Here is a 21,065-nt window from a genome sequence, read left to right as displayed (position 1 = left end):
ACAAAATTTCCACTAGAAATATTTTTTATAGTACTTGAAATCAAGCAAATCTAACCTTTCACTACACGCATTTGTATTCTCTATAACCTTTCTGAATTTCCTCAGTATTTATATGATTCATCAAGTATATTTTGACCTTATCAGGGAAATTCATTAACCTTTTGTATAAATAAATATGTTGATTTATGTGACATTCTTTTTTTTTTTTCCCCTGGGCCACATGGAAGTTGCCAGGCCAGGGGTCGAATTGAAGCTGCAGCTGCCAGCCTACACCACAGCCATGGCAGTGTGGGATCAGAGCCATGTCTGCAACCTACACCACAGCTCACAGCAATGCTGTATCCCCAACCTACTGATCGAGCCCAGGGATCGGATCCACATCCTCATGGATACCAGTCAGGTTGTAACCCACTGAGCCACAACAGCAACTTCCTACATGACATTCTTTTTTTTTTAATTTTTTTTTTAAATTTATTTATTTTTGTCTTTTTTTTGCTATTTCTTGGGCCGCTCCCGCGGCATGTGGAGGTTCCCAGGCAAGGGGTCGAATCGGAGCTGTAGCCGCAGGCCTATGCCAGAGCCACAGCAACACGGGATACGAGCCGCGTCTGCAACCTACACCACAGCTCATGGCAACGCCAGATCGTTAACCCACTGGGCAAGGGCAGGGACCGAACCCGCAACCTCATGATTCCTAGTCGGATTCGTTAACCACTGTGCCACGACGGGAACTCCCTTACATGACATTCTTGATATCACCAAACTACAGACAGAGATGGTATCAGTGATTTTAGGGATGGTGAGGGGATGTGGGGGGTGTGGGCGTAGGAGGGGGCCTTTGGTGATGGAGAGCTCCGACTGTGACGGGGGTCATGTGAACCTAAACACGTGAGGGGCCATGCATACATGCACACGTGCAAGAGCAGGTATAAGGTGGTGAGGTCTGAGTCAGGCCTGTAGTTTGTGTTACTGTTGAGGCCCTGGTTGTGAGAACTGCAGTCTAGTTATGTGAGATGTTACCACTGCGGGAGGCTGGGTGAGGAGTGCATGCTTCTCCACAGTATGTTTGTACCTCCTGTGACTCTGTAATTATTTCAAAAAAAAAAAAAAAAAAGTTAAAACAAAAGAGCACCTGTACCAACCTTACATATTCTAACCACCGTGTATTTTCCAGTGAAGACAGCCATTTCTCTTCAGTTTCTTCAAATGGTTCTATAATTGATAATTATATATATATATATCATCACACATACATCTAAAATTTTTACACTTCTTTTAAGCTGAAATTTTCATAATCAAATTCAGTTAGGTGACATCACAGTTTGTAATATTTAAAAGTTGACTTTAAGAAAGTGTTATGCACTTTCACTTAATAATATAAACATTTAAGAATATAGGTTACAATTGTATAAAAAATGAGACAAAGTATTCCCCCAGGTCTTCATCCCATCTCTGGCTCTTTAGGGAGATCTTGGGGAGACTGGCCACTCTGCCTTCTAAGGGCTGATTCTGGCCCTCCCTCCTCAGCTTCCTCACTGCAAGCCTCACCCTCCCCACCTCTCCCAGCTCCCTGCTGCCAGTGCTGCCTCCCGGCGCACGGTTTATGTGGCCTTGGTGGGTGACTGCTGCAGGAAAGGGAACACCTTCCTGGCAGGACTTGTACTGCCCTGCCCAATCATGTCCTGGACCGTTTCAAGGAGCCTCTCACTTCATAAACCCCATGCTTCAGTCATATCCACTGACTGGATGGCTAAAAGACACAGTCACTGTGGTGTTTTGTTTTTGTTTTTTTAAGGCTGCACCTACAGCATATAGAAGTTCCCAGGCTAGGGGTCAAATGGGAGCTGCAGCTGAAGCCTATGCCACAGCCACAGCAACGCCAGATATGAGCTGCATCTGCAACCTACACTGCACTTGGGGGAACGCCGAATACTGAACCCACTGAGCCAGGCCAGGCCGCACCCTCGATGATCCCTGCTATGTTGGGTTCTTAACCTGCTTAGCTACAACAGGAACTCCACTGTGTTTTTTAAACACAACCCCTCCCAGCTCTCCTTCCAGGCAGCACCCACCCATCACTCTGGCCCCCACCATGGCTGTTTCTCCCGCCACCTGGTGACCAGGGGCTCTCTCTGTACACACTTCAAGGAGGACCCATTTTACACCGAAGATGCTTTCATGTGACTCACAGGGCACATTGAAAGCACCTGATATGTAAGTGTTCAAACAGACATAATGGAACTCTGAGGCTGCACAGATTATAACATGGCATTGTCTGAAAATCATATCAAGTTTGTAACTCAAAATATACCTGCATACACTAAAATTTTAGTAAGTTTGTCTGTAAGGTGGAATGCTGTTCTACTTAGCAGACACTTTTATAAAAGTAGCTGACCATGATTTGAAAGTGATTAATTGGTTCACCTTTTCCTTCAAAAGTAAAAGTAGCTTAAACTTCACTTTCTAAGAGCTTCTAAAATTCTCATAAAATAATTTGTGCAGGTATTTCAACAAGCCTCTACTTAATATATCTACTTCTAAATTTTTAAGTAATTACACTTTTTCTGGCATGCCTCATATATACCCCATTCACTATTTACATGTATAAAACAAAAAATGAAATTACCATTAACGCATAGTTGCTTAAGTTTTACAAAAGCCGCCTGTATTTCTTGGATATTGGGCAAAGTCTTATCCAAGTCTGATTTGTAAACGTCACTTCTCTGTGGATGACTTTTAGTTATCGCATTACAAATCCTAATAAAGACAAAATCTTTTAGTCACTATTCATTCATTTAGTGAACACACATTTCTGAACACCTACTATGAGCCAAGGCAGTCTCTGAGGGCTGGGGAGGGAGAGAGGAACAAGATAGGCCAGGGCTCAGCCTCTGTGGAGCTTACACTCTATGGTGGTTGGGGGTGGGTGAGAAAGTAACCGGCTGTGGGGTCACGAGGTCAAAAAAACTCCTCTGTGAAGATGATACTGAAGATGAAACCCAAAAGACCAGGAGCTGTGCAAAGACCTTGGGGAGGAATTCCAGGTAAGGGATGGCTGGGGGGAGGTCCTGTGGTGGGACACACACCTGGCTGCTGGGGAAACCAAGAGAAAGCCAGTGGGGCTAAGATGGCAAATCTGAGGAAGGAAAGAGGGGAGGTGAGGTTGAAGGATAAAGAGAATCTGTCCTGATTATGAAGAACAAAATAGAGACACAGAAGGAAGTAAAATAATTCTTAGCTTAATGAATTAAAAAATTAAAAAACTGCCACCAGTTCTAAGGTTTCATAGTTAACAGTGCTGCAGCAACATTTCTGACCCAGCACTGAATCAGTGGACATGTCAGTATAGACAATACAGGACAAGGTAGGACTGAACAGTTAATTAACTGTGTGGTTACGATAAAATTTAAATCCACACGAGAACGTGGCCTTGTGTGGACTCTGGTCACCCTCCTTTCCGGAAAACTGCAGGGTCATTTGGGGGTCACTTGACAGTTATTGGCTTCAGCAAATATGCCTTTGTCATGGAAGCACTGTGGAAAAAACATGCCATCTGACTATACTAATAACAGACGGTGGTACACCATTTCTCAGACTCTCTGAGCCTGTTTTCTAAGATCTTTTTCTTTGTTCCTCATTTACTGGACAAGTATTGAATATTCAATACTGCAGGTATTTCCTGATGTTGAACAGAACTGAACAATGGTATATAAACAGACACAATCCCTTCAACCTCACGGTCTTGTAAGGACAGGCAGTAATCAGACATAACATACACATACAATGAGAAGCTGAGGTAAGCATTAAAGAGAAAAATCAGAGGTACAGAGAATGTGTAACTTAAGGGACCAATCTGACTTGGGAGATGAGGGTACTCTTATCTTAAGGAAGTGATGTTTGAATGGAGATGCAGAGGATGAGTGGTGGGCAGGCATGCAGAATGTGCCCAGAAGAGATGGGGTGCTGGGAAGAGATGTGAGGGAAGACAGGAGGGCCCCTCCGACACCCTGGCAGAGGAGGAGCTGAGGCAAGCTTCCTGAGAAGTGAAGGGACAGAATCCTACCATGGCCTGGATGAGGGAAGGGAAGTAGAGAGAAGGCACTGAGGATGATCCATGGTTCCTGGGGGATGGCTGGGAGAGGGTAAGGTGCTCATATACTTGAGTTTGGGCTTGAACATGAATTTCAAGGCCCTCTGAGACCTCCACGTGGAAAATGTCCAATCAGACTGGGGATATAAATTTGATAGTCACTAGCGACACAGCCAGAGCTGAGCATTAGGAAGGGAATATATATGGAATGGGAAGAGGAGGTGGCGCGAAACAAGCTCTAAATCCTGTTTGGAGAGAGGAGGGCAGTGAGGAAGGGGAGCTTCTGGAAGTGGAGAGGAGCAGGAGCCAGGAGTCCAGAGGACTTTCAGAGAGCCTGCCCCACAGTGGTGCTCAAGGGTATAAGGAAGCCCAAGAAAGTCCTCCTACTTCGATTGCACGGAGGTCACCTGGGACTTTGGCGGATAACTTATTTGTGACAGCTAATTAAACCACCATTCTGGCAACTGTGACTTTGAAGACCCAGGACACATGACACCACAAGAAAAAGCTGATTCATCCTAAAGTGTCTCAAACTGGTAACTGCTATACTTTGAAAATTCATTAAAGCAAGGTGTCAGCAAAGTAAGATCCTCAAATGTCTTATAAATCAAAGAATTAAATTATACTTTGTCTAGCTCAAGTGATAATTTTAATACATTCACATTCTTTCTACACTGCTAATTCTTGTATAGACTATATGGTGCTTTCCAAATATCCTTTGCTGGTCAGGAGTTTACTGTACTTCTCTAGAACAATAGAAGATGCCACTGACCACCCCCTCACCCCCCCAGATTACCTCTGGTCAACCCTCCTCTGCTGCAGCACATCTTTAACGAGGGCCATGCGCACAAGAGCACTGCCGTTCGAGTGGCTCCAGCACCAGAACTAGGAGAGAAGCAGGGCCTTACTTGACTGGGTAGTTAAAATGGACATCAGTATTAAATCCAATAGATATCACTTACTGGCATCCTTCTTCCAATGAAAGAATGGGAAAAGATCTTTAGATCTTGGTCTGCTAAAGAGCTTGGCACAACAAAGTACTCTGGAAGGCTGCAGAGGGGGAAAAAAAGCAGGTAAGTGGGCAGCTAAGTGGATTAATGTGGGTCCTACTCAGCAGCCATGAGGTGGGCACCGTGGGTGATACTGATGAACCTGGATGTCTCAGTCTGGAGCATGTCCCATGTGGTCAATTATCATAAAAGTTATACTTATGGCAGAGAAAAAATACAAAGGAAGCATGTGAAATATTTTCCAGAATGACTATAATCAAACATGTATGCAATTTCTGAAAACATACTCCTTTGTTCTTCTGACAGGTAAGGAGACACCAGACCCCCAAACCAAGCCAAAAGCAAAGTCACAAATCTACTGAGAGGCTTTAGCTCCTTCTCATCTCCCTCTTCTAGTTTCCCATCCCACAAAGGCAAGCTGACCCCAGGACACTGATTATTGAGCAGTTACTACCAGGTGGACTCACTGCATCTGAAGACTTTTCTTTTCTCTGCTCCACATGGCTGGGCAGGGGGACAGACGCAGGCCTGTCACATGCTTCTTAACAGGTAACACCCCAGAGCATGTTGCCAAAAAGTTTAAATTCAAGCAGAGGCAACAGAAGAAGCCCCTTCCCCAGCACTGCACTCTAAGTTTCTTGTACTTTGTTCTATAACACTGATTATTTGAAAAACTAATGACATTAAAACAGTGCCCCAAACCCAAGAGTATTAAATCATATGAAACAAACAAATTTAAAAAACAATTTCCTGGTCACTTTTGGAGGATTCTAGAGAGCCAGCTCATTCAGGACACTGGTTAAGAGGAAAAAGTAAACAGTTATACTGCCTTCGTTATACAAATGGTACTTCAGGGTACTTGACACCTGCTGAGAGAAAAATCTGATAGAACTGGAAGATGACCAACAGCAATCCTTAATAAATAATGGATCTGGACAACCATTCTTAGTCCTAAAGAAAAACATTTCCGGCAGCGAAACCCACCATATAAAAGGAGAACTCTGCACTGGACAGAGTAGGTTGACTGCGGCTGGGCCTGCTGCTCAGTCAGCATCACAATGACGTCTGGGCCCCAGGTGATGCCAAAGGAGGTGTACAGCCAGCACCACCTAAGGAAACATCCTTGCCTCAAATCTGGAAGCTGAATCTAATTACAGTTGACCCTTGAACAATGCATAAATCATTCATTAAAGTATTATTAAAAACGAATATGGGAATAATCTTGTGATGCAGCAGGTTAAGGATACAGCATTGTCACTGCAGCAGCTTGGGGGTGGTAGCATGGGTTCAATCCCCGGCCCTGGAACTTCCACATGCCGCAGGGATGACCAAAAGAGAAAGTTACTCACAGCTGTAAATAACAGTGTCCAAGGTGGACTTACCAAGTGGATATCATGTAGCCCTCGTTAATAGAGCAAACTCTCCACCCTGAGGCACCTGTCCTCTTCACTTCTCTGTCCCAGTCCGAGTAAGTTTCAAACAGTGGGGTTCTCTGGTTGCTCCCCAGGCTGCCGCCCCCACCTCCCGAGGGCACTCCGTTAATGCTGCTGGCTGTAAGAAACAGTAGTGTTATTCATTCTGTTCTAATAGCTGCACCTGTCCAGCAGCCCTGTCTTCCCTCCCTGCCTCCTGTCACAAATGCTGTGCCCTGGTGTCTCTGCCCTGTGGTCTCCCCAGTCTCTCTAGACCTGCCTCATCCATCCCCAAAGTCCTAGAGAAGGGGCAGCCCTCCTCCTCTCTGGGGAAACTCATCCCCACCCTGCGGCACCTTCAGTACCCTGTCCTCCCACAGGTTCTATTTCCAGCGCCTTCAGTCACCAACTGACAAACTTGGTTTTGAAAAGACTCACGTGAGAGAGCACACTGGCCCACTCTTGCTACTACCTGTATGTCCTCTTCCTCTTCCTGACTGCCTTCTGAAATGGTGAGCGATGCCTGTTGCTCTGTATTATTTTCTCCTTACCTTTCAACTGTCTGCTATCCTTCTAAGGAAACCACTAATGAGCCTCCCTCACCCTCTGCCCCCAACTATGGCCAAGTCACTGCTATTTTCTCCACAAGTGTTTTCTGGAGAAATGAATGTACCCAACTATCACCTCTGTTCTCAAGCTGCCCGACTCTTTCTTTCATCTTTCTAATACTGACTTTTCAACCCTTGCCTATGTATGACTCACTATGACATTCCTGGTCTCCTACCTCTACGCAATTTTTCTTTGATGAGTTCACATGGATTCCTTATGCTCTACCAGTGCTGGTCCCACTGGAGACTCAGCAGAACACCTAGACCTGAACTTTCTCAGCAAGGAGCCTTCTCTACTTGGGAAGTGCTGCTACCTGCTGGGGGCAAGCCCACAGTCTTGGGAGGGCCTCAGAGTGACCAGAGACAAAGAAGGTGTCCTCACTGTCAGTCTGACTGACCCTTCAACCTGGGTGACAGAGGGAATCTCTCTCTGGCCCAGGGTTTCCCTGCCACAGGCTGCGACCATGTCTCAGCTGACACCCTGTTCAGCTACACTCAAACCAGCCTGCAGCTGCCTCTAGACACGCTCCCATGATGCTACCCCGTGCCCCAAGTGTTCAACAGTGCTGACTCTCCAACTGAAACGAAAGGGCTGCTCTTCAAGAGACCGTTACTTCCTTTTATTCCCTAACTCCCATTCTCCCTGGTGGCCATGAAAACCCCTCCTCGCCCTGTGACTAGGCCATGTGCCTTCCTACAGACTATTTATTAGACCTGGTGCAAAACATCTACCCTCTGAGAACCTACCACGTGCTGAGGCTTGAAAACTGAAAAATGAGTACAATTTTATCTTCACTTTGAAGTGCTTGTCAAGGGCACTGAGAGGAAGCTCCGCTCTCACTGAGGACAGAGGCTGGGGTGGGAGGGGATGAGCCAACCAGATGCTGCCAGGCAGCTGGTGAGGAGAAAGGCATGCTGGGCAGAGCAGAAGATATAAAAATGTGGTGTAAATGTACGACAGCGAGAGCAGTAGGATGCAGGCAGTGGTGGGAGGGGCTGGGAAATTAGGTGCGGCTAGGACTTGCAACCTGTGCTCTCCAAAACAGGGGCCACCAGCCATACCTGCTACTTAAATTGAAACTGAAATTTAAATTAAATCAACACTTAAAGTCACTTCCTCAGTTGCACCAGCCACATTTCAAGTGTTCAACAGCCACATGTGGCTTGTGGCTTCTATACTGGACAACACAGGTGGCAGAACATTTCCATCAATGACAGCACTCACTACTCTAGATTATCAAGGGTCTCATGTGCCAGCTAGGAATTTTATTTTTTAAGCAGCATCAGAATTACCCAGGGATTCTAACAGAGCTTGTTAAAAATTAACACATTAATTCTAAGCAGGTATCCTGGAATGCCACTCCACCACAGCATCTGCTCTAGAGTAACAAGCAGAAGATGGGGTGGGGAACTTGAGAGTTGAGACTTCTCTAGAACACAGAACCTACATGGAATTTCCAGGCAATCCCCACTTTATACAAAGTGTTCCAGAGCAACAAAAACCAGAGAAAGATGGAGTTCATCAGGTTAAGAACCCAACATAGTGTCCACGAGGATGTGGGTTTGATCCCTGGCCTTGCTCAGTGGGTTAAGGATGTGGTGTTTCTACAAGCTGTGGTGTAGGTCGTTGATGTGGCTCAGATCTGGCATTGCTACAGCTGTGGTGTAGGCTACAGCTCCAATTTGACCCCTAGCCTGGGAACTTCCATGTGCCACAGGTGCAGCCCTAAAAAATCAAAAATACAAAACAAAACAGATACCAGATAAAGCTATTCAACAATAGAAAATCTAAGTAATTCATCATATGGCTGAATTAAAGGGGAAAAAAGCCCTTGCAAGCGGAGAAAAAAATGCAATACTGCAATGTTTAACATGTGCTTGTGACTTAAAAAACAGCAAATTTTAGCAAGTTAGGGATCAAAGAGAATTTCCTTAACTTGATAAAGGGTATTTATCAAAAACATGCGGCATCACCCTTTTTACAACCAGAACAGAAACAATGCCTGCTACCATCACCACTCTTCAACACTGCACAGAGGCCCTGGCCACACAACGGGACTACCACCACCACCAAAAGAAAAGTATCAAGAACACAACTGAACTTTGTAAATACTCTGGCAGCACACCCTAGGCTGGGAGTCCAGAACTGAATACCTCTTAGTGTTGTGAAGTTACAGACTTTGGTAAGCTGGGCTGAGAACATGCTCCCTGTTTATGACATTGTTCCTCTGGTGAAATGTATAAAGTCTCTAGATGTATCTAAGAACAGACAAGATTTTCTGAACATGAGAGCACGTCTACAGGATCTTGCACTGCTTGCTATCTTCTAGGTTTTGCTTGCTCAGAACCTGCCCACTTCTCACCAACCAGGACCAGGTCTCTCATACACTCTACGTCTTCTTCAGTGACAGCTTGTTATGGGATGTGTAACAAGTACTTGATCTTGCATTAGAGTCAGGCATTTTAATGCTTTTCAGAAAGTCCCAAAGGCACCATGTCTGCAGCCTATTCCACAAGTGGACGACTAATAGGAGCTGCAGCAACAGACGGGCCAAGCCAGTCATCTTAGGAAGATCTGGCTTCCCTGATGGTTACCTGACTAAGATCTGGCACATAACTCCTCAGCCAACTGCAAGTGAAACAAGAGACTGAACGCTCCTGACCTTTGTTATCTTCTGCAACGTGTTAGAAGTCTCATCCCAGATTGAGTTGAAATTATCTCAGAGAGTTTCCACTTAATTAGCCCCCTCCATTTTTAGAATGCCTCAAGCAACAGCAAAATAGTCAACATACAAAAAGAAAGCCTATTACTTTGATGATACTGCAGAAACCAGAAGTCATAAAGAAGGGTGAAGAAGGGAAAAACAGAACTGAGATTATTGAGAGGTTCAAAAGAGCTGAGGCAACAAAGTGGTTCAGATAGGAGATTTGGACTTTCTTTGCAGGACAGGGGTGGGGTGGGGTGCGGTAGGGTAGGGTGGATGTGGGGGAGCCAGCACGGCTGTCCTTCTAAAAGCCCCTCCAGGGATTCTGATGCACAAGGCTGACACACTGCTATTCAAGAGATATGAGGATGGGTCTCACCAATTTACAGCTATACTAAGAATATTAAAAAAAAGTGACAAGCAACAGACTTTGGTTTTCCAGTAAGCAGCTGAAGGAAAATTCAATACCTAGACTCATGTTTAAAAAAGGATAAAATTACAAAATAAAACGACATCACTGAAAATGCACATTTTGTGCTATAAGTCTACACAACATCATGGCTCCTGTTGCAGAGCAGACCTGCTGACACTGAGGCTGCAGGTAACTTGAGGTTTTCAATTCTTTAGTCCAGAAGCAAGCCTATCAATTTCATCCTATCAGTTTTACAACAAAGATTGGTCTGTATTTTGTGGACATTATTTGTCCAATAATAAGCTGACTGGTGAAAACAGTGCCCTTGCGGTTGCTTTCAAGGTAAAAGAGGAAAAACAGAACCATGTTCCCGTTTGTGCCAGTGCCGCCTGTGGCATCTGTGTAGGGAAGTGTCCCCAAGGGGGTGCTGGACACCTTCTCATCCCTCAGGACCCTCCCAGAAATACCTGGATGACCTGTTCAGAGAAGGCTTTGCGCTTGAGTGATGCCAAATATGAAAGAAAACCTCAGAATGCTTAAGGCCAACTAAAAGATTCTTTTCTTAGACAATTGCAGGGGATATCCTCTAACTTCACATCTTATCTGTGGAAACAGCTTTGTCACCTACCTGCCTGCAAAAAGGACTTCTTTAATCCAGCCAATGAATCAAGGTGTCATCCAGAAGTTCAAGAGTGGATTACTGGGCATCTTTCACTCACAAATTACTGAATTCTGACTGCAGTGTGTGGAAATTTCAGGCTTCTTTTGATCTTAAAGATGCAGTTTATGCTTCTGCAACAGCATGGAAGGGTATTAAAGGATGTTACCCTATGAGGAATCACCACAAAACTTTGGCCAAGTGCTATGTTATGAAGTGCCTGTCAAGGAGGAGGAGTCTGAAGGATGTAATATAAAAAGTGCTCCTGAATATTTTAAGTGTCCATTATCAACTGTTATTTTCTCAACAAGCTATGTTATGAGAAGATACAGAGAACTGATTGATGGGAATAAGAAAACCCAGTAGTAGAAGAGCTATGGATTGAATAAGCTATTTAAAGTGTAATCAATCCAGAGGATGCCCACAGAAAGGGAGGAAGACAATCACAAAAACTAACTGAAGCAGGGATCAGGTCGCCAAACACAGAATCAAGTTTACTATATTTGCTAAGCTCAAGTCCTGTTATGCAGAACTCATGGATCTATACACTGGACTGAATCGTTTCCATCAGAAAAAAGGCAGTATCCAGAACTGGTCTGTATCATCAACAAATTCAAGTGGAAATCAAAGCCTCTCCTGCAACTCCTGTGCCTCTTGAAGCTGTCATTCCAGTCAGTCTCCTGCAGCTTTAGCTGAGAATCTTACTAAAGATGACCCTGACAATCAGGGTCTGTGAGGATGATCCAAAGGAATATTCACCTAACTAATGCGTGGGGCTACAATACTTTATTTTTAGAAATTAAGTGAATTTTTGTTATATTAAGAAATAAACTTTAAAAATTAGTTGTGCTGTTTAAGCCTAAGTTACACTTACATTTTGATAAGAAAAACTGAGTTACAAATACTATCCAATTTCTATATATACATATGTGCCATAATATCAAAGCTGACTCTTGTATACCATCTCTATGGTGTTTGCAAGTACCTTTTAAGGCAGTGAAAGTGTACTTACACCATATACATCTGCAGATACTGTGTATTGTTCCTACATTTTAATCTATTTACAACATAGTGATACAGGAGTAAACTCTTATTACACAGGTTATTTGAATTACTACATTATGTTCTGAAGTAACAAAATATAAAAGACCAGTAAAATGAGTAATTTATAAGATCCCCACCCAGGCCATGCTGAGGTGAATGGGACGAGCCTTTCACGACACACACGTGCCTGAGTCATCTTTCTGCCTTATAAGTGGGTGAGCACAATCACTCAGCAGTCAAGGGGACATGTGGTTACTAACCCACAGGGGGTAATATGAGACGTAATCCCACTGTTTTTCCTCTATCCTTTTAGGAGATTTAAAAAAACCTAGTTGATGAAAATTATATCTGTATATAAAAAGAATCCACAGACTTACATGATCACTTAGAACTTTCCTTGGCAATGTCATTGCTGACATAGATAAGTGAACGGAACAATTTTACTTTTACAAAAACTGTTTAAAATACATTTGTCCTTTGGACAAATGCTCATCTTCCTTTCATGAATCTTATTCAGAAACATAAAGTCAATATTCTGACAATCTTAATGAAGTCCACTAAAAAGTTTAACCACTCCAGCTTTTGCGTAAAATCATACTTTGTGCCAAAAAAGATCATGTAATTTTCTGCCACTTTTGTTCAAAGAAAAAACTACTTAAATTCAAGCTACCAATTAAAAGGTGGGGAGGGAAGATTATCTTCCTGCATCATAAAATACAAGCCAGTGACTAGAGGTAAAATTATTTGATATGATTCTCATAAGCCTATGTTTACAGTTGCTTATAGATTCTTCCTGGTCACTCTTAAATGAAATAATCTGACAAATATTGTCTCTTTTAGTATGCAGTTTTTACTTCTCTAACAGTTATGAAGCTAATAATTCTGTAATCATTAAAGCTCATGTACTTGGAGGCTTCTGATAAAACATAAGAATAAAATTTATACAATGTAAAGTTAGTCACAATAGTTAATATTTTCATATTTACCTGAATTGTGGTATTTTTTCCCAACATATTCAAATGCAAAGAGTAGCTGGAGGTCTGTTGGCTGGGAATAATGAGCTATTGCAAGGCATACCTAGGAAAAATTCTGTATTTAGAATTGATTTTAACATACTTAGTTAAATGAAATGTACAATAAGGCCTTGAGTCCTGGGAGCACCATCCTGGGGCAGTGATTACAGACACTTATTTACATGTTTTTCTGTTGACCTAAAGTGTAAGAGAGCTCCTTAAGGCCAGGGATCTCATTCACTTGTTGTGCCCCAAGACACTGTTTAATCTTTAGTGACTACATGATAAGTACTCAGTAAGTGTTTGCTAAGTTGAATTTTAACAGGAAAGTAATTTTATTCAGATAAATGAAACTTGAAAACTAATGAAGCATTCTCCAAAAAGGCAATGACATATCCACTCCTAAAAAAAAAGAAAGAGAAGTTGCATTTTTTGTGGACTATGATGATTTAATACCAGCAATTTGGAAGGCTTAATGTAAGGTATGAAATTTTAATGTTCATATTTCATAGATTAAAAATCTAAACTTAAGAGAAAAGCTACAATTTTTTTTTTCTTTTTACAAAAAATAAAATTTAGCAAGAAACCCAAAAGTACATGGGTGACTCAAAGAGGTACATCAAAAAAGCTGTATTTAAGTAAAATGGTTTGAGACTATGCCTGTGAGCTCTGGAATCACACAGATCAGGGCTTGAATCCTAGCCTACCAAGCACTTCCATGGAGCTTGTGGGAAGTCAATTCATCTCTTGGAGCCTCAGTCTGTGGGTCTGTAAAATGAAAACAATACCTGTGGCTGCAGTAAGGATTAATAATCCTGGTGCCTGCCTGGCCTCTAGAGGCGCTCTACACATGGAAACAGTGGTTGCTATTACTCTCAACTGTTGCTGTATAGCATGAAGGATGATGCTCTATGCTTACAAAGCACTGGACTAAACTATGGGAGAAAACAGTATTTAATGAGCAAAGAAGAAAGAAGAAATTGAAGACATACGCAAAGAGAGAGTAAGAGATGATCTTACTTAAAAAGATTTAATAGCATTTAGAAGAAAAAGCATTATGCCAGAATGATATACTTTTGACAGTGAGCAAGCAAGAAAAGTTTAGTAAATTGTTAGTCCCTGTCAAATTAGTGGTATCTGGGGTGGGCTGATGCAAATTTTATTAAAGTCTGTGTTAGTGGATTGTTTAAAATATATTTTAACAGTCTTCTATAGAATAAATGTTTTGTCTCATTAATTAAAACATACAACTAAGAAAACAGAGTTATCCTTCACTTTAGTTCTGACAAAAACAACACAACAGCTCCTTGAGATGTATGTAATACCTTTCTTTTTCCAACGCCTCTGGGACAGCTTTCTATGAGTTCTCAAACTTAGGAGATACTCATCTACATTTCCAGCCATCGGTCTTCCTTACAGCACTTCTTCTAGCAGCAAACTACTGAAATCTACACCCTGAAAAGGTCTTTGTCACTTCCTACTCTTCTGGGCACCGCATCTAGTTTACAAGCTTTATTATACTTTTCCCAAGATTCTTTTTCATTTTTGTCCCATATTTCTATACCACCACAGCCACATCCTTAGGTCATACTTGCCTTATGGCATCACTGTGGATTTCCTTACATTCTAAAAAACAACATTTAAGAATTCTCTTCTAAATACGAAATTCTGACCAGTAACTTTGTTCTTTGGATCATCAGTTGTGGTTCCCAGATACCTTGCGTAATAAATGAAGTCTTATTCTTCACCAAACAGCTCTCCTGTACCAGGCATCTTCCCAACAATCTCTCAGCAGTCTCTGGTTAGAGAAACACACGTCTGCACACATTCTGTCTGACTTAGTTCTAGCCATCTCCTTGCCACACTCTGCTCCTTCTCCACTGTTCAACCAATCATACTGTCATCTCTGTTCAACTATAATCTCTTCACAAGCCTTCCTAGCCTTAGCCAACATCACAGCATTGACTGTAGAAACCCTTCTGTTCTCTGGAATAAGAATGGTCCCAATATAAAGTGTCTCTTTAGTTAACTGGGCTTACGTAGCTGTACTGTCAAAGTATTCACATAATAGTTATGAATGTGGAAAAAGGAGGTCATAGGGGATCCCTGTTTCACATCCACCATCAGGTTCAACTCCTTAAGGGCAGATACCAGGGCTCATCCCTTCAGCAGATATTTACTGAGCATCCACCACACCCTAAGCCCTGGGGATGTAGGAGTGAAGAGAAGAGACACAAACCCCTGCTCTCATTAAGCTTACATTCTAATGGGGAAGACAGGCACTAAACGAGATCCATAAGGAAACTATAATAAATCAGAATTACAAGTACTGAAGGAGAATAAAAATCTAGCAGGGAAGAGATATGAAGTGTTAACAGTGAGGGAAAAAAGAAAAGGAGGTTAATAAATAATGTAGAGGAGGAGGCCAGCAAAGACCTCTCTGTGCAGATCTGAGGAAAGCCCTGATCTGCATTTCTGCCACTTCCTCATAACTTTGTACTAAAAATAATAGTTCATAAAATTAGTCACTAATATAGTAAGGAAAATGCTCCAAGTCAATAATACTAGACAGCAATTTCTCTAACATTTGGAAAGTACTCAAGGGCCTTGTTTACACAAAAGAAATCCAGAGATCTCTGATGATGGAATTTTCTTTATGGCCACAAAGAAAGCCTATCTACTAGGCAAAACCCAATGTAGCCCATTTCCAAAAAGCCCTTAAAAATAGCACATCATATTTATAAACGTTAGGAAACAAGGCATCCACATGTAGAGAAGACTATAAAAATACCATGAACAAAGTCAGTTTAATCCCTTGTACAATGGTTGGTCTGGGGGAAGAGGACATGGCCTGAACTGAAGCCGTCGTTCAGCAGTGTGATTACAAGTGTGTAGGGCTTATCTCATGTAACCCAAATACAGTGTCTTTGGGAACCCAAACAAAAGGCACACACACTGCCCTCTGGATTCTGTTCTCACTGTTACAGCAGGAGGACACTCTGAGAGAGGAAAGAAAGCCAGCAGTCTTCTTCCCTGATCTCCTTCACACATGTTGTTTAAAAAGCCTACGTCCACATTCCTAAGTTCCACCACTAAGAGTTTAAGAGGCTTACAAAAGTAGGTCTCATTTTCATGTAAAGTAACTCTAATTTTGTAATGTACTCCCTAAGCATTAAGAAAATTTCAGAAAAACCCTGCATATTTAAAAACTGCCTCTGAAACAGTTCATTAGCTCTGGTTATTATAGGAAATGAAGAAAAATTATCGTAAATATTTTACTGGAAGAAAAAAAGCAAACTACTTTTAAAGGTATTGTTGGGCCAAGGACATGAAAGCCAGAAGTACCCACGACTGGCAGTTTCTTCTCTCAGCAGCTGGGCAAGCAGCCCTAGAGAAGCTCAACCCACATCCAGTTCTAGCACATGGGCAAACAAAACTGGTTTCTTCTATTTCTGTAGTCTGTAAGCCTCGAGGAGTAAATATCAGGCTCAAAGCAAAAATGACAATTCAGGGAGTTCCCACTGTGGCTCAGTGGTTAGTGAATCCAACTAGCATCCCTGAGGATGCAGGTTCGATCCCTGGCCTTGCCCAGTAGGTTAAGGATCTGGCGTTACCATGAGCTGTGGTTCAGGTCGCAGATGTGGCTCGGATCCTGTGTTGCTGTGGCTCTAGCATAGGCCAGGAGCTACAGCTCCCATTAGACCCCTGGCCTGGGAACCTCCATATGCCACAAGTACGGCCCTAAAAACACAAAAAAAAAAAAAGAAAAAAAAAAAAAAGAAAGACAATTCAGGAAAGGCCAACTTCTTTTTTAAATAGATGAGCTTAATTTTCCCTTCTAGAAAGTATACCTAAACAAGTAGTTCATAGCCTACCAAGTTGAGAATAAAATGGAAATGAAAGGCATATATTTCATTTACCATCTTATATTTTAAGTGATAAATCATTAAAAGCAACCTTTTGCCCCTCAGTTTTAAGCAAAGGTTCCTCAAAAGGAAATGGTTGCTCAAAGCTGCTTTGAGGTTAGATGTCGAATTCTAGACATCCAAATTCTTTTTTTTTCTTTATATAGACCTTTTCCCCAAATCCTTACTTATTTGGGAGAGTCCAAGGATGAGGATGAATGGCGTCTAATTTTGCTGTAATACTATTTGGACTATACCACTAGCCTACCAGAAGGCTTTAGAGCAATACTTAACAAAATATGAACCAATTTAGCATTTTCAGATTTCATAATTCAAATAGGAATATATCTGCTCTCAGTATTTCCAACAATAATCAATGGTTTACCCACCAGAGAACTCTGAACATTCATCTGGTTGTTTTAAAACAATTTACAAAAATAAAAGCGTATCCAGAGAAAACTTAGCATTCAAAGTTTCCAGGAGGTAAAATCAACCTGTAACTTCCCAATTGTTACCTAATTTTAGATGGAAACTTTCACTTGAAATAAGAGTATGCTAGAATTTTTGTTTTTAACTCATGAAGCCATTAAGCTTTGGCAGCCATATGTGACTTAATCCTCTGTTTGAAAACATGTAAATCAGGGGGGAAATTCTCTGTTTATATTCTTAATGCCTATGTTTCTTTCCTGTATTTCTTCCTTTATGACTGCACAAAGACAAAAAGAGTCCTTCTTTTGGGTCTAAAGTAACTCGTTTTTATATTTTAAGACAGTAGAGAAAGGCTTTTTGCCAGCAACTTGGTCTTGAGAAAAGGCATAAAAAAACCAGACCTGTTTCTGCAGACAGTTCAGTGAGGCCCCCTGTTATACTTACCAGCAGCAACAACAGTTAAGGGATATTCTGAATTTCCAGAGCATTTGTTATCTGTTTCATTCATTTGAAAACTAATTATTTATGTGGAAACACCTTTATGCTACTACTCTGTACTGTTATTTAATTTTCATTTGTTCATGTTTTATCTCAATTAAACTTGGCATGTTGCCGCACACATCGAAAATGATCAACATTCTAGATGATGCAAGAACGAGCCAAATAATTATGATTTCCAGTTACTGCAATAGCGTCATCTGAAAAATGTAGTAGAGAATGGGAGAGATGTAAACTTCCTAAAGAATACTGGGTCACAGTATCAATTTCTTACTTAAAAAATATCCTGTCCTAATTCAGTCTCATAAGTTCGTGGTATCCCTATTCTTGAGATGCCTCATATCCTGAAATTAAAGTTTTCATAAGCAGATTCCTGATGCTTGGATTAAATCACAGCTACATCTGAGTTCAAGAAAGTAACTTGGTTAACTTATTTTATATACAGTCTACTACCTAATTAATTCTAAAGTCTTTCTATATATAAGAATAGGCATCAAATTAGTAAAATGCCAAAATCACAAACTGCAGAAATGAAGAGTTAAAAGGGGCCTGAGAAGTTACCTAGTTGAGTTTTCCACACCACAGGATGCAGAAAGATGGTTAGACACATTCTACCTGAAAACTTTTAGCCATAGATCCCACCATCATTCTGCTACATAATCTAGTTGCAATGTCAGGCATTTTCAGATATTCATCTCATGTTTGCCTTTCTGAGAAGAAACTTTGACTCTAGTTCTAAAAATAAATCTATCACCTCCTTGCCAAAGTATATGAAGACAGCTGCCCTGAGATCTTTCTGACAGCCTCATTTTGATATCAACAAAAAATTTACTGCAGTAAGTTGATTGACCACGGAAAACAAATGTACCCATTTCTGGTGGTACAAAAGCTCCCTTGTTGTTCCTCTACTGCCAATCATGAGAGCAGGCTTCTCCTGGAAATTCTGTTATTATTCTCTGTATTTGCTGCACCACAGACTGGCCTAGGGGGATGGGGGTATTAGGACCACCAGCTTTAGTCCTCTGCTAAAGCCAAAGTATGAAATCAAAGAAGTAGGAATTTCTATGAGTTTGTAAGAAACATTTCCTGGAAGGCAGGGGAGAAGTAAGCCTATTAAAAAAATCACTAGCTTGTCCCTGTGGAATATTACCCAAATCCATTCATTAAAATTTCTTTAAAATATTAACATTTTAGGCCCCTCCTAGAAGTATACTATATATACTATATATTCCTAGGTTACCCTTGTGTAACCTAAGTCTAGCTTTCCATTTTAGTTCTGAGGTTCTGAATGAAAAGTCTTACCAAACCTCCATTACAACACCACACTATCTTTTCAACCTTTTTAACCAAGGAAAAAAAACAGCTGGGAAAATGATCTTAATGTAAGGGATATCCATGAGAGTTTTCACATTTTAGGAGCTAATAAAAAATTATGTAGGATGCTTTAAAGCAGGCATACACTAAATCCAAGGAAACAGTTCTACTAACATCCCTGGCTCTGACTTAAGGAAGGAGGTATAACTTACTCTAAAAACCAAAATAACAAACTGAGAAATTGAGAAATGAGAACTTTCATACAGAACTGCAACTGGTAAATATAGTGCAAAACCAAGAATTTGATAAAACTTAATAGGGTTACCTTTTTGGCACTTTCAGGACCCGATTCATCAAAGCGAAATCTGACAATTCTGAAATCTTTACAGTAAATAATCAATTCTGTTGGATTAAATTTCAGTTTCTGGTTTGGGCCTAGGACTTTCTGCTTCCTCTTGTGGTCATTTACTAAAACAGAAAAAGAAAAATTTCTTTATTACTCACTTTAACAAATTCTTACTGAAAATAATTGGAAGATCACCTGCCATTTGAGTATTGCTTCTATGGAATCTTCTATATTTGTATAATTCCTAGAACTTTGGGGGATGCGTTTTAATTTTAATGATATTAAAGATATACTTTTGCACACCACCACCACCATCTACATTTAATGGCCAAAATTTTAATGAAAAAAAGGACAAACAGAAAATACACAAAGCCATATATTCTATATCTCCATTTAAAATAATTTATTCATTTCTTTTTCATGAATTTTCCTGCCCCCCCCCCCAAAAAAGGAAAAAAACCTACAGAAATAAAATTTCAACTAAAGTATTTGAAAGATATAACTCTTTAAATAGTAATTCTAGAGTAGAAGAGTAGAGCCAGCTTTTATGGGCCGAGTAAAGAATAAAACATACCTGTGACTATTTGCTCAATACATGTTAAAGGGACATCATGTTCACCAAGAAGAAGGTTTCTGTAATGGAATTTCTGAAATAAAACAGCATGTTCATGTTAATTCTTTTCCCAACAACTCCACAATGGCAATAAGAGCCTCACTTTTAGGTGTGATGAGAAACTGTGATGACTATCTCTAAAAAGCACAAAAGCTTTTGCCTGTGCAGCTGTGACAATTCTAAGGATGCAGTATCATAGAACATACTTCAGAAGGAAAATAAGGGGAGGAAGAAAGAAATACAGGCTGTGTTCATAGTCTCTCTACTTTTCTCCCCACATTAAAAAAAATAAAATTTATGGGAGTTCTCGTTGCAGCTCGGCGGTAACAAACCTGACAAGTATCCATGAGGACGTGGGTTCGATCCCTGGGCTTACTCTGTGGGTTAAGGATCCTGCTATGTAGGTCACAGACACACATGGCTTGGACTGGACGTTGCTGTAGCTTTGGTGTAGGCAGGCAGATACAGCTATGATTTGACCCCTAGTCTGTGAATTTCCATATGCCACAGGTGTGCCATAAAAAACAAATAAAAATAAATTAGGTAAAATCGTATATGGCAATATCATTGTAACATACAAGATATGTAATATTATATTGTCAATCACTTCATAAGTAAACATTGGCATATCTAGTTCTAATTAAACTATCACTAAGGAGCTCCCGTTGTGGCTCAGCGGTTAATGAATCTGACTAGGAACCATGAGGTTGCGGGTTTGATCCCTGGCCTCACTCAATGGGTTAAGGATCCGGCATTGCCATTGCCGTGAGCTGTGGTGTAGGTTGCAGATGCCGCTCGGATCCCTTGTGGCTATGGCTCTGGTGTAGGCCAGAGCCTACAGCTCTGATTAGACCCCTAGCCTTGGAACCTCCATATGCCTTGGGAGCAGCCCTAGAAATGGCAAAAAGACAATAAATAAATAAATAAATAAACTATCACTAAAATAATAATAAAAAAAGAGGGGGCTGCTAGGTCATCAGATTTTAATGGGTAAAATTTTGGCTTGAT

General features: G+C 41.1%; 1 protein-coding gene across 4 annotated transcripts in view; it reads right to left on the bottom strand.

Annotated features, from left to right (window-relative positions):
* Positions 1-21,065, bottom strand: part of MTMR10 (myotubularin related protein 10) — a 50,480-nt gene that overhangs the window by 13,919 nt on the left and 15,496 nt on the right. For 2 of the 4 annotated variants that reach the window (XM_084976523.1, XM_084976529.1), the window contains 7 exons: positions 20,019-20,091; positions 19,424-19,566; positions 6,483-6,651; positions 5,053-5,140; positions 4,887-4,975; positions 2,627-2,757; positions 1,143-1,212 (listed from right to left, as the gene is read on the bottom strand). In XM_084976523.1, the coding sequence (XP_084832649.1) occupies positions 1,143-1,212; positions 2,627-2,757; positions 4,887-4,975; positions 5,053-5,140; positions 6,483-6,496 (392 nt within the window). In that variant the 5' untranslated portion in view covers positions 6,497-6,651; positions 19,424-19,566; positions 20,019-20,091. Of the gene's footprint in view, positions 1-1,142; positions 1,213-2,626; positions 2,758-4,886; positions 4,976-5,052; positions 5,141-6,482; positions 6,652-10,865; positions 11,030-12,925; positions 13,017-19,423; positions 19,567-20,018; positions 20,092-21,065 lie in introns of those variants that run through there. The other 2 variants (XM_003121665.5, XM_084976535.1) reach the window with 2 other exon arrangements.

Source organism: Sus scrofa, chromosome 1 (assembly GCF_054392235.1).
Source record: "Sus scrofa isolate SSC_HxYL_T2T_F1_AM1 chromosome 1, Sscrofa_HxYL_maternal_Yorkshire_Landrace_v2.0, whole genome shotgun sequence".
In the NCBI taxonomy this organism is placed as follows: Eukaryota; Metazoa; Chordata; class Mammalia; order Artiodactyla; family Suidae; genus Sus; species Sus scrofa.
This window is presented reverse-complemented; position numbering and strand designations above follow the sequence as displayed.